The sequence below is a fragment of the Ailuropoda melanoleuca genome, chromosome 2 (genome assembly GCF_002007445.2).
Source record: "Ailuropoda melanoleuca isolate Jingjing chromosome 2, ASM200744v2, whole genome shotgun sequence".
Taxonomy (NCBI): domain Eukaryota; kingdom Metazoa; phylum Chordata; class Mammalia; order Carnivora; family Ursidae; genus Ailuropoda; species Ailuropoda melanoleuca.
In genome coordinates, this window is record NC_048219.1 from 69,857,920 (window position 1) to 69,872,270 (window position 14,351).

A 14,351-nucleotide genomic window follows, 5' to 3' on the forward strand; every position below is an offset into this window, starting at 1 on the left:
AAAATAAAGAGAAAATTGAAAGATCAATGAACTTAAAATGAATGGCAATATTATTTAAGATACCAAAGAGGGATAGGTTTTAGACCAAATAGACATGCTTTTAAATATTTGTATTTATTAAAAAATAGTAATTATTACCTTGTCTGCAATAAGTGAGCACTGTTGTGGTTTTTTTTCCCTATAAACTGTTTGGCATATATTTTTAGAATGCTTTTAATTTTGAAAATAACTGAAAATTTTTAAAGATTGCTTTTTGTTTTTACCAGCTGATCAATCAGAAATTATATCAATGCTCTGTTTGTATTATGTGTTTTCTAGAGAGCATTAGCCCCTCCCGATGTACACCATGAGAGACTGCTTCTTGTTTCAATTCTTGGGTTTGTGGTAAACCTAGTAGGAATATTTGTTTTCAAGCATGGAGGTCATGGACATTCTCATGGCTCTGGTATGATGGTTAGAACCCTTTGTTTCTTCATTTTTCTCTTTTCCATCATAGTTTTCCCTTTTGAAAATTGATAAATTTTAAAGCTAAAGCCTATGTTGATTTTTAATAACAGAAATAAGATGGTAATAGATTCTTATTAATGTCTTCCTGAACCATCACTCCCCCTTCTCCATGTTTCTCCATCCGAGTGCCATCTCAAGATTACACATGTTCTCAGTTTGGTGTGGATCCTTCCAGACCTCTATAGCTCATCTGTTTAGTATGACACCATTTATGTAAAACCAACAAATGAACATTAAAAACCACAAAACAAATGTAGTTACTAAAAATTAGAGTGTATGGGGTATGAAATTTATTATACCATCTGTCTTTGAAATCCTTCTATTTGGTATACATCAGTCTGCCTTCTCTTGTTAACATAAAACTCCACGGTGTGGGATACCATGGCTTATTTAAACTGGTCTTCTCTGTATAGACTTTAAGTCCTTTCTGCATGAAGCATATCCTTGTGAATATATGCAAGGGTTTTTCCAAAGCTGTGCTGACCCATTTGGTTGCCATGTGGCTATTTAAATTTAAATTATGGTTAATTAAATTTAATAAAATTAAAAATTCACTTCTTCAGTTACACTAGTGATGTTTCAAGTGCTCTGTAGCCACATAGGGCTGTCAGACAATTGGATAGCAGATGTAGAACATGTCCATCATCACAGAAAGTACTTTGAATTGCACTGTGCTAGAATATACATAGAGTTGCTGGAACACAGGAAATACAGTTTTTAGTGTCAGTAGACAATGGCAAATTGCCTTCCAAAATGACTCATGCTCATTTATCCCAGCAATGAATGCTAGGACTAATTTCATCCCATTCACGTCAAAACTTATTATTATGGGTTTAGAACTGTTTTGCTAATACTTTGATAAAAATGTTATCTCATTTTATTTACTATTTCTCTGATTAGCAGTGAGGTTGAAAATCTTTCTGTATGTTTTTAGGCAACTTAAGTTTTTCCTCTCCTAGAATTGTCTATTTATTTTTGCTTGTTTTTCTGTGGTCTTCCTGTTAATCCATTTACAATAATTTTATATATTTTGTTTGTTTTATGTGTTGCAAACACCTTTTCCCAATCTATGACTTATCTTAAACGTTTATATAGAGGTTTTTAATTTGAATATAGTCTTAGTGTTTATGTCTTACATTTTTTCTGGTATGTTTTCTACTTTGAGAAGTTTCCTGTTCCTGAGTCATAAACATATACTCTTATATTTTAGTACTGTTAAAATGTCAGGGTTTTGTCCCTTATCCATTTTGTTCCTTCATCTATATGTAATTTGTTTTTGTAATGGGGTGAGTTACGACTTACTTTTTTTTTTTTCAGTGTGAATAAGCAGTTTTTCAAGCACCAATTATTAACCTGCCTTTTACCCCATTGAGGTAAAAGAACACTTTTAGCCTATATTAAATTGCCTTTCAAAGTTGTTTGGGCCTGTGTTGCTCAGTTGGTTTTTTCATTAGCTTGTCAAGTATGAAAAATCTTTTTGGGATTTTGACTGGGAATGCATAAAAGAATTTTTATGTTTTTTACTAAATTGTCTTAGCTATTTCGATAAAGATCTTTGTATTTTTCGGTCAGTTCATTTTTAGGTAGTTGGCTGTTTTTATTACTATCAAGAATAAAAACTATTATTCCTGCTTGTCTTATTGCATAACCAGGAACTCTAGCACAGTGTTAATTAGAAATACTTAGTTCGTATCCTTGTATCAACCTGAGTGATCACCTGAGTAACTTAAAAAAAACACTGATGCCCAGGTTTATCCCAAAAGATTTTTGTCAGAATCTCTGGAGGAAGCCCCAAACATCAGCATGTTTTAAAGCTCTCCAGGTGACTTTGATGTGCATTCTTCATTAAGTCAATGAAGAATGCTACTAAAGTTTTACCATTTGGTCTGATGTTTATGGTCTGTTTTTGATGAAACTATTTTATCAAGTTAAGGATATTACTTTTTCTTCCTGTATCTATTGAAGTAATCATTTTTTTCCTCCTTAGTTAATTTAAAATTTGTAATTACATTGATAGATTTCTTGTAAGGAACCATCCTTAAATTTCATGGTTAAAATGTATCCATTTAGGTGTGTGATCCATTTTCAGTCAATTTTTGTATATGGTGTGAGGTATAGGCCCAGTATCATTTTCTTGTATGTATATTTCTGGTTGTCTCAGCGCCGTTTGTTAAAAAGATTATTTTCCCCCCACTGAATTGTCTTGGCACTCTTGTCAACAATCAGTTGACCATGAATGTGAGAATTTATTCTGGATTCTCAACTCTGTTTCATTAGTCTATGTGTTTATCCTTATGCTAGTACCCTACTCTCTTGTTTAATGTACCTTTGAGGTAGGTTTCAAATTGGAACATGTGAGTTATCCAACTTTCTTCTTCTTTTTTAAGATTATTTTTACCTATTACTTACTAATTTAAGATTATTTTACTTATTTATATTTCCATATAGGGGCTCCTGAGTGGTTCATCTGGCTAAGCATCTGACTTGGTTTAGGCTCAGGTCATGACCTCAGGGTCATGAGATTAAGCCCTGCACTCTGCTTAAGTTTCTCTCTCCTTCTCCCTTTGCTCCTCCCTCTGCTCATTCCCATGTGTGCATGTGCTCTCTCTCTCTAAAATAAATCTTCAAAAAAATTTTTTAAGATCAGCTTGTCAATTTGTGCAAAAAAAGGCAGTTAGGATTTTGATAGAAATTGTATTGAATCTGTAGATCAGTTTGGGAAATATTGCCATGTTAACAATGTTAAGTCTTCTGATCTATGAACATGGGATGCCTACCCATTTATTTATAGCTTCATTTCTTTCAACATGTTTTGTAGTTATTAGTGTACATGTTTCACACTTCTTAACTTTACAATTAGGCTTTTTTTGTTGTTGCTATTGTAAATGTGATTGTTTTCTTAATTTCATTTTTTGATTGTTCTTTACTAATGTATAGGGATACAGTTCATTTTTGGATACTGATCTTGTGTCTTGGCACACTGCTGAGGTTGTTCAGTATTCTAATAGATCTTTAGTGGATTCTGTAGAATTTTTAGTATCATGTCATCTGCAAATAAAGATAATTTTACTTCTTCCTTTCCTATCCGAATGCCTTTTTTTTCTTGCTTAATTGTCCTGATCAGATGATTCAGTACAATATTAAAGATTTATTTGAGAAAGAGCACATACACACGAGGTGGGGGGAGGGGCAGAGGGAGAGGGAGAAAGAGAATCTCCAGCAGACTCCCTGCTGAGCGTGGAGCCCAAGGCAGGGCTTGATCCCACCACCCTGAGATTATGACCTGAGCCGAAATCAAGAGTCCTACACTTAACCAACTAAGCCACCCAGGCACCTTGCTTCAGTACAATATTAAATAGAAGGGTGAGAGAGGACATCCTTATTTTTTTCCTGATTTTAGGATGAAAGCACTCAGTCTTTCTTCATTAAATATGATGTTAGCTGTGTTAGCCATGTGTTTTTCAGAAATGCCCTTTATCAGATTGAGGGAGTTCATTTCTATTCCTAGTTTACAAGGTGTTTTTATCATGAAAGGGTATTGGGTTTTGTTGCAACTTTCTCCTTCATTTTTTGAAATGATCAGTTGGTTTTTATCCTTTATTCTATTAATGTGATGTATTACATTGCTTGATTTTTGGATATTAAACCACCTTTTCATCCATAGGATAAATCCCATTTGGCCATGGTTTATCTTTTTTATATATTGCTTCATTTGGTTTGCTAGTATTTTGTTGAAAACTTCTGTATCTATATTCTTAAGGAATTTTGGCCTGTAGTTTTCTTTTGATGTCTTTGGTTGGTATTAGTATCAGGATAATACTGGCCTTATGTAATGAGTTGGGAAGTGTTCTCTTTTATTCTATTCACTTTTTTAAGGGGGTGGGTGGAGAAGAGTGTGAAGTATTGTTATTTTTTAAATGTTTGGCAGAGTTCAGTATGAAGTCATCTGGGCCCGGGCTTTTCTTTTTTGGAAGTTTTTAAATTATTCTTTTTTTTCTTGTTATAAGTCTATTCAGATTTCTGTTTACTCTTGAGTCAGTTTCAGCAGTTTGTGTGTTTCTAGGAATGTTCGTTTGTCCATTTGTCCACTCCATCTAAATTATCTTATTGTTGTTCATAGTATGTCTTTTTAAAAATTTATTTTATTTCCACAACATCAGTAGTGAAGACCTCTCTTTTCCCAGTTTTAGTATTTTGTGCCTTCTGTTGTTTTTTTTCTTGGTTAATTTAGTTAAATTTTTATCAATTTTGTTAATTTTTTTTTAAAGAATGCCCTTCTGGTTTTATTGATTTTTTCCCAGTGTTTTTCTCTTCTCTCTTTTATTTCTGCTTTAATATTTTTTATGTCCTTTCTTCTTTGCCTTTAGTTTACTCTTCTTTTTTTAGTTTCTTAAGGTGGAAAATTAGATTTTTGATTTGAGATTTTTTTCTTTTTACCATAGGGAAATATTTTTCTAAGCACTGTTGAAATATAATTTGTAAGTTTGGTATGTCGTTTTTTCATTTCATTTTTGTTCATCTCAAAGTATTTTTCAATTTCCCTTGTGATTTCTTCTTGGAACCATTAGTTATTTAAGAGTGTGTCTTTCATTTTTCTTCTGTTATTGATATCTAATCTAATTCCATTGTGATTAGATGACACACTTTTTAGGATTTCAGGTTCTTTTCGATTTACTGAGTCTTATTTTATGACCTACCATTTGGTCTGTATGGACAAATGTACACTTGAGAAGAATATGTATTCTGCTGTGTTCTATAGATGTGTTAGGTCTAATTTATTCATAGTTGTTCAATCTTCTAGTTTTTTGTTGATCTTCTGCGTAGTTATCTATTATTGAAAGTACGTATTGAAGTCTCCAACTGTTATTGTTGAATTGTATATTTTTTCGGTCAATTATTTTAGGTTTTGCTTCATATATTTTGGAGTTGTGTTGTTCACTGCGATATGTTTGTTTATAATCATTATATCTTCCAGATAGATTGAACATGTTATTATATGATGTTCTTTTTTTCTTACAGTAATTTTTGGCTTACAGTTTATTTTGTCTGATATTATGATAACCATTCCACCTCATTTTTTTTTTTTAACTGCTTACGTGGTGTATTTTTCTTTCTGTCTTTTTACTTTCAACTGTTTGTGTCTTTGACTCTAAAGTGTGTCTCTTGTAGACAGAATATAACTGGATCATATTTTTTTTTTATCTATTCTGACAATCTCTGTGTTTTGATTGGGATATTTAAACATTTACATCTCATATAATTACTACTAAGGTAGGATTTACATTTGCCTTTATAATATTTGTTTTCTATATCTTCTTTCCTTTTTGTTACTCTATTCCCTGATTCCTGTTTTTTAAATAGATACTTTCTAGTGTACCTTTTAATTCTCTTTTCTTTTACTATATATTTTTTAGTATTTTCATAATTGTTGTCCTGGGGATTACAGGTAGCATCTTAACTTCAAACAATTTAGTTCAGACTAACAGTAATTTAGTAATACACAAAACTTTTGCTCCAGTATACCTCCCTGTTCACCTTGCTTCATCATACTATTATTGTCATACAAATTGCATGTTTTTATGATGTCCATCAATACAGTTTTATAATTATTACTTAATGCAATTGTCTCTTAAAACATACAGGAGAAGAAACAAGTCACAAATTTAAAAATATATTTATCCTCTCTCATAATTGCCTTTACCAGTGCTCTTTATTTCTCTGTGTGGATTTTAGTTACTGTTTAGTGTTCTTTCATTTCATTTGCAGGTAGTGTTTTTGTTTATGTGGTAATGTCTTATTTCTCCTTTATTTTTAAGAGAGAGAGTTGAATTTTGAATTCTTAGTTGAGTCTTTTTCCAACATTTAATTTTGTCATCCCACTGGCTTTTGACCTCCATGGTTTTTGTGGAGAAGTCTCCAGTTAGTCTTACTCAAGTTCTGTAATACATGGTAAGTTATTTTTGATCTTGGTGTACAATTTTCAGTGTCTCTTTGACATCCATCAGTTTGACTATGATGTTTCTAGATATGGCTTTGTTTGAGTTTATTCTTCTTGGATTTTCCTAAGTTTCTTGAATGTGAATATTAATATTTTTCATCACAGTTGGGAGTTGCTAGTTATTATTTCTTAAAATATTTTTTTCTGTCTCTTCCGTCCTTTTGTTTTTTGGGGACTCCTTAATGCTTAATTTGGTACACTCGTTATTTCCACAGCTCTCTAAAGCTATGTTTATTTTTCTTAATTTTCTTCTTTTCCGCTCCTCAGAGTAGACAGTCTCTATTGGGCCATCTTCAAGTTTGCGTTATTGTAGCTCAGGTCTGTTGTTGAGCACTTCTAGTAAATTTTTATTTCAATTTATTATAATTCTTTAACTCCGGAATTTTTTATTTGGTTCTTTTTTATAATTTCTTTTTATTGATATTCTCTATTTGGTGAGTTTTGTTATACTTTCATTCTTTAGACATGGATTTCTTTATTTCTTTGAACATATTTATAATGGCTGATTTAAATAAAGTCTTTGTCCAAAATCTGGGTCTCCTTCAGGAACATTTTCTGTTGGTTGCTTTTTTTCTGTGTATGTGGCATACTTTGATCTTTCTTTGCATGTCATATAATTTTTGTTGTTGAAACTGGACATTTTATATTATATTGACTCTGGTATCATTACTTTGCCCTCTCCCTTCAAAGTTTGTTGTTGCTGATACTGCTGTTTTTCTTGTTGTATGACTGTCTTGGACTAATTGTTTTCCGGCAGTGTATGGCCACTGAATTGTTAGAGCTGACTCTAATAGTCACCACATTGAGAATAGAAATTTTTCTAGGGAACTGCCAGTTTGAACAAAACACTTAACTGTGCTCTTGAGATGCTGCTTTTAACGGAGCTTCCAAAGAAGTCAGATCTCTCCATTGTCTGCAGTGCTGCTGGCTTTTAGCTACTTTCAGCTGAGCTGGGGGGCAGGAGGTGAAACGGGAATAGTCCCAAGTAAAAACAGCAGAAGCCCTCTAGTCTTAATGCAAGTTTGATAGTTTCTTCTTGGATGGGTGCTTTTTAGTTTGTTTTCTGGTTTTGGTTAATTACCAGAGTTCTGAACTGGTAATTTTTAGATTTGTCCCTGTTGTTTTAGAGAGAGAGCTGATTTGCCAATATCGTCTCTCTACCCTTTCTTCATGATTTTTCATATAATGCAATGCTGGATTTGATTTACTGGTATTTAGGATTTTTGTGAATATTGGTGATGTTTTTGAATTGGTAATATCTGGTCTTTTTCTCTGCTTTGGAATAGCTTATATAAGATATTTCTTTGATAGTTTAGTAGTTTTTAGGTCTGCTAAGGACAGAGGATTCTGCATTATTTTGTTTTTGTTTTTTTAAGGATTCTACCTGCTATAATGTAATTCTGATCTTTTATCAAATGCAGTGACTTCCCTGCCTCTGCCTCAAAGTGACCATATGCATACATTATGTTTTATCTTTCATAGTATATGTATAGCACTTCGTAAAGTTTTAGCTAAGATATTTGTCTGTGGTTTTTACTGCTTTATCCCCAGTGCCTAGAACGGTGTCTATAATATAATGTGTTCCAAATAAGTATTTCCTGAAAGAATGAATAGCATTATCTAGTCTCTAAATATTTCTGTTTACGTCTCACTTATTTTCATCTCCAGTCTACCACTTCCCTCCATATTTCATTTCCTTTCCACACTCCATGGTAAAAAGTCAGTTTTAATGAATTTTTAACACTTTACAAGTAGATTTTTACTTAATTGAATCTCTTTTTAGAGCTAATTCTTTTTACTACTATCAGTATTATTGTAACCATTTATGTAATATATTTTTACATACTTTTTGTTCTAACTACTTTTTAGGCCATGGACACAGTCATTCCCTTTTTAATGGTGTTATGGATCAGGCACATGGCCATGGAGATCATTGCCATAGTCATGAATTGAAACATGGTGCTGCACATAGTCATGACCATGCTCATGGACATGGACACTTTCATTCTCATGGTGAGTACAGCCAAAATCCTTTCAAATGGACAGCCTTACAAATACACAGAAATTTTATATAGATTACTCTTTTAGTTGAAATAGTCTCTTGAAAATGTTTTGTAATCAACTTCCTTTCTAATGAATCAGACTAAATGGTTCCCAGGGCTTGTTCATTTTTAGTATATAACAAAATTAACTCAGCATAATGCCATAGATATAGCTTTTTTCAGTGAGTATATTATACTATGTGCCACTATTTTAAATGAGTTTCAGTGAGTGAGAAACAATTGCATTTTACTGAATGAAAGTTATAATTTTTTAAGTACAATAAGGCCTTTTCTCCTACATATAGGCTTATAAAAATACAATAGGGATTTTCAGTTTTGCGCAATTTCAGTGTAATTTTTGATAAATATCACCTGATACTTCCCTGTTCCCTTAGAAATCTATGTATGCTGGAGCACCTGGGTGGCTCAATTGGTTAAGCTTCTGCTGTCGGCTCAGGTCATGATCTCAGGGTTCTGGGATCGAGCCCCTCCTCAGCAGGGAGTCTGCTTCTCCCTCTTTTTCTGCCCCTCCCTGCCGCTCAGAGTATAGATTAATAGAAATTGTTTAAATACCACAGTCTGATTATCTTTAAATAAATTATATTCTTAAGGATTATCTGTACGTGCTGGATAGAATCTTCAAACTTTTGATTTGAAAATTGAAAGGGGTCTTGGAAATTGAATATTAAGTCCCTAATTTATCAGTCTCTAAAATTTGCTATATTTTTGTAATTATTATAATGGTATGTTTTATTTATTTGTTACTTTCATTTATTTTTATTTTAATTCCAGTATACTTAACATCAATATTACATTAGTTTCATAGTGATTCAACAATTGTATACATTACTTAGTGCTCATCAAGATAAGTGGACTCTTAATCCTCTTTACCTGTTTCCACTCGTCCTCCCACCTACCTCCCCTCTGGTAACCATCAGTTTGTTCTCTAATTAAGAGTGTGTTTTTTGGTTTGTCTCCTTTTTTCTCCCTTTGTTCATTTGTTTTGTTTTGTTTTGAGAGAGAGAGAGAGAGCATGGGCAAGTGGGGGGGGGAGCAGAGAGAGAGAGAGAGAGAGAGAGAGAGAATCATAAGCAGGCTCCATGCCCAGCGCATGGAACCTGATTCAGGGCTCAGCCTCATGACCCTGAGATCATGACCTGAGCTGAAATCAAAAGTTGGATGTTTAACCATCTGAGCCACCCAGGTGCCCCCATTTATTTTGTTTCTTAAATTCCATGTATGAGTGAAATCATACGGTGTTTGTCTTTCTCTGACTTATTTCACTTAGCGTTATACTCTCTAGATCCATCCATGTTTTTGAAAATGGCGAGATATTATTCTTTTTATGGTTGAATAATATTTCTGTGTGCATGTGTGTGTGTATGTATATACACACCACATCTTCTTTATCCATCTATCGAGGGACACTTGGGCTGTTTCCATAATATGGCTGTTGTAAATAATGCTGCAATAAATAGTGGTGCATATATGCTTTCAAATTAGTGTTTTTTTCTTTTTTGAGTAAATACCCAGTAGTGTGATTACTGAATTATATGGTAGTTCATTTTTAACTTTTTGAGGAACTGTAAAAAACATACTGTAAAAAATCAAGCGTCAAATACTTAATCAACTGAGCCACCCAGGTGCCCCCAGAATGAAACTTATGTATTACTCTGTAGTATATTCAGTGGACTCCAGATAATGTAATGATTTGAGACCCACTGTCACCCATTCAAAAACTTGTAAATAGTTATAAATTTAACAACATCCTGTATCTCCTTGAATTTTTATTTTCATTCCAGAATTTTAAAATAATGGATTATCTTCGGGTTATTAATTGATCATGTGTTCTACTTCTTGACAATAAAATATGTATATAAATGTAAATTTTTTATTTCCTAGAAACATAAGACTTAGCATTTAAACATTTCTTTTGGCTGGAGTTATTGTAGTTATTACTAAAAGTCAATCAGAGTAATCCTGTTTTTAAAATGTTGATACATGTATAATCATAAAAGGCAACATTTTACTTAAAACACATATCTTAATAATTTGAGCTCTTTTTTCTCAATTAGTGTATGAATAAATGACACCAGTATAAAAAAGGTTTTGGCAATAATTCTGTTCCTATTTTATAGCTTTATAATATAAGTACTAAGAAACCTTAAATAGAAGAAATTCTGTTTATAGCACTTTCAGTCAATTCTTTGAACATTGTCAGAATTACATTCCAAAAATTATATAGTGGTCTGTTATCAAAAATTATTTTTGGTGATCTATAAATTGGCAGTTTCATTAGCTAATCCTTGCATTGTGTTAAAAACAATTGGAAACTGTGTTGCTTACAAAAGGATTTGCTCACTAGTCGATAGAGTCATTACTTCTGTAGCATTACCATCAATATTTGCAATTGACCCCTTGTTTGTTGCCCTGGAATTTTTTTACACCTTGAGCAATGCACTGTAGTAAGATTCTAAATAGGTGAAAAGTAACTGGCTTTTTTTGGCCAAGGGGAAGAAGGATAAGTGGCAAAGAAGAATTTACATGACATCAGGGCACATGGAGATCATAGTAACTAGTAAAAGGAAATGCTAGGCTTCAAACACAAGGAAATCTGACTCCCGCGGTGCCTGGGTGGCTCATTCAGTTAAGCATCTGTGTCTTGGTTTTTTGTGTCAGTTGAGTGTCCCAGTCTTGATCTGGGCTCCGGTCATGATCTCAGGGTCATGGAATTGAGCCCTGCATAGGGCTCCTTGCTTAGCGGGGAGTCTGCTAGAGATTCTCTCTTCTCCACTCTCTGCTCCTCCCCCCTGCACTCTCTCTAAAATAAATAAATAAATCTGAAAGAAGAAAAAAAGGAAATTCGACTCTAAAATCTTCTCTTTACTATTATTTCTGCCTTTAGTATATATTAGTCAATCTGAAGCTACAAAAGTAATAGGGCCATGATTCCATTTTGCCCTTCAGAGACATCATATTCTCACTGGGAAATACCATGAATGTCATATTTATTGAAATGCCACACTGTCAGTAAAGTTAGCTGGTTTTTTGTTTGCTTGGTTTAACTGCTTGTGTCTCAGTGACTCAAGCAGTAAAAGTTTATGTATTGCTCTTGGGTTGATGGGGTAAAGGAGGGTGGGTGCTGTTTCTCATTCAGTTCGGGGATCTAGGTTCCTTTCCTCTCTAGGATTCTTGACCCTTGGAACCCTCCACTGGATTCCCTGCATCTACCTGGAGATAGAGTACATAGAAGATCATGTGAGACATTTTTATGAGCCTAGAAGTGGTTTACCTGTCATATTTCTTTTTTTATTTTATTTTATTTATTTGACAGAGAGAGAGCATAAGCAGGGGGAGCATCAGGGAGAGGGAGAGGGAGAAGCAGGCCCCCTGTGGGGCTTGATCCCAGGACCCTGGGAGCATGACCTGAGCCAAAGGCAGACGCTTAACCAACTGAGCCACCCAGATGCCCTACCTGGCATATTTCTTTGCTTAATACTGTTACGTATATCACATAACTCAAGGGAGCCTGGGAAATGTAGTTTAATTGTTTACCAAAGAAGAAGAAGGAATGGGTGATAAACAACTAGTCAGTCTCTACCACAGATAACAAATTTTATGTCCAGAAGGACTTTTCCGATTTTACATAGGTGGGAGTTATATTGTTTTACACAACCATTATATTGATATAGCAGAATACACCTTTCCAAGTAATTATGTCAAAAATTACTGTCTTTATCTGGACCTACTACCTATAGACAAATCTCTTGCCTTCATCAGGAGCTGGATTTGTAGAACAGTTCACACTTTTGACAATCAGCATGATTTTTTAAGATGACTACATCTCTCTCCCCAGCGTAGCAGTGCCATATCCAGACAGAAATCACTGTGCAGCCTTAGGCTTTTATGCCTCTTCTGACATCATTAGTCTTCTATCAAAGCTCTAGCAAGGATGTGTCAGCTCTTTGGTATTATGGGCCAAGAACCATGACCCCAGGCAGGCTTTTTGTTAGACATGTTCAGAAAGCTTGTCACGCCTCCTGATGATCTCAACATTGCTGATCTTTTCCCTTGTTTATCTGTGTTTTCTGGTTTGATGTTAAAGCTGATATTATCTTCAGAGTCAGTATAGCAATTACAGTATTTTTATCTCTTCTGTTTGAAAAGCTTGCCACATCCATCTAGAAGCTATTAGAAAACTCTTGTTTGCCACAGTCCAATTATCCTGGATGCTGTCCTACCTTCATTTCTTGGACTTGTTGTAACTTTCAGCAGATTTGTTTTGTCTGAGTTTTCCAGTTGTAAAATTAGTGTAGCAAACTGTAGTATAAGGTATGTTATGAATAATAGAAGACTTTCACAATGTTTTTAATTTACTGTTTTTTACCAGATTGTTTGATAATTTAATAATTTCCTAAATACTGTGTACCATTGATGCACTTTGAAATTGCCCGTGTATCTCCATTAAACTATTATATTAAATTTAAAAAATAATTTTGTAAGTCTGATGTGACTGTATAGTCATGCATCCTTCATGATATATTTGAATGAAAAGTTCTCTGAATTGCAAAAATTGAATCGGTAATTGAAGATATATTTTAAAATACTTTAACTTAACTCTCTACAGATGGTCCTTCCTTAAAAGAAACAGCAGGACCCAGCAGACAGATTTTACAAGGTATGACAAGCAATTTGTGTATTTCTCAGTTTTATGAAACAGGTTTCATTGTGTTGAGCTATCTGAAATTTTCCTTTAAGAAAAATATATAATAGTATTTGTGTCTAAAGTATTATCTTTCCTTGTGACTTTTTAAATATATACTATTAGATATATTAGCATACGTTCTTTTAACTATCATTGGCTATTTTCTTAGATTTAATAAGATTACAGAAGTTAGAAACTATACTGCTTAACTATAGGTAATACCCATACCAATGACTATAGTAACATCATAGTAGTATATTTGCCTCCATAGGATTACAAAATATTTTTTCCAAGTTTGGTATTCAGTGTGTATTTACATTGTGGAAAGATTTAGAGTAAGAAATGTAATGCATTCAAACCCTTAGATTGTATAACACCGAGAGTGAACCCTAATGTAGTTGGATTTTGGGTGATAATGACGTTTTCAGTGTAGTTTTATCGTTTGTAGCAAATGTTCTACTCTGCTAGGAGATTTTGACAATTTGGAATGTTATCCCCAGGATAGGGGTATATGGGAAATCTCTGTACCTTCTGCTCAGTTTTGCTATGAATGTAAAACTGCTCTAAAAAGTTAACTTTGTTATACTTATATATATATACACACACATATATATATATACATATATATATATAAGATGCAAAGTGGGACCTTTGTCATATCCATAGGCATCAAATGATGATGGCTAAACAGGAGCTTCCATGTCACGTAAAATGATACATTACAAAATTTTACAAAGCAGAGAAAACCAGTTTTGTCCGTGAATTATGAGTTTCTTTTTGGGGTAGGAGCCGATCTTTGGCTCTGAATTTCTATTTAGACTTCATCATCAAAGTTTCCTAATTCCCAGCTCCCCACCTTCCTGCTTTTATTAACTTTCGACTTCAGTCTGACTTTCCAATAGCTTGTGGTCCAATCTCTACTGCGCCTATTTTTCCCCACTATTTCTTGATATAGCTCTTGCTTTTTTTTTCCTCCCCACTACGAATGTGCTCCTCCATACTGAGGAGTTTATTTCAGGAGGCTCAAATGTGTCTTCCAGTCACTAGTTTTCCATTTGCAAAATATATAGAATTGGTTTAGAACAGCATTTGCTGAAAT

At 33.6% G+C, this 14,351-nt stretch overlaps 1 protein-coding gene across 4 annotated transcripts in view; it reads left to right on the top strand.

The window, feature by feature from the left end:
• The window catches only part of SLC30A7 (solute carrier family 30 member 7), a 263,475-nt gene that overhangs the window by 16,102 nt on the left and 233,022 nt on the right, over positions 1–14,351 (top strand). For all 4 annotated transcript variants that reach the window (XR_004623326.1, XR_004623325.1, XM_002928155.4 and 1 more), the window contains exons 5-7: positions 319–445; positions 8,375–8,518; positions 13,175–13,225. Coding sequence is in view for 2 of the 4 variants with exons in the window: in XM_002928155.4 (XP_002928201.1) it covers positions 319–445; positions 8,375–8,518; positions 13,175–13,225 (322 nt within the window). In the remaining 2 variants the exon portion in view is untranslated. The remainder of the gene's footprint in view (positions 1–318; positions 446–8,374; positions 8,519–13,174; positions 13,226–14,351) is intronic.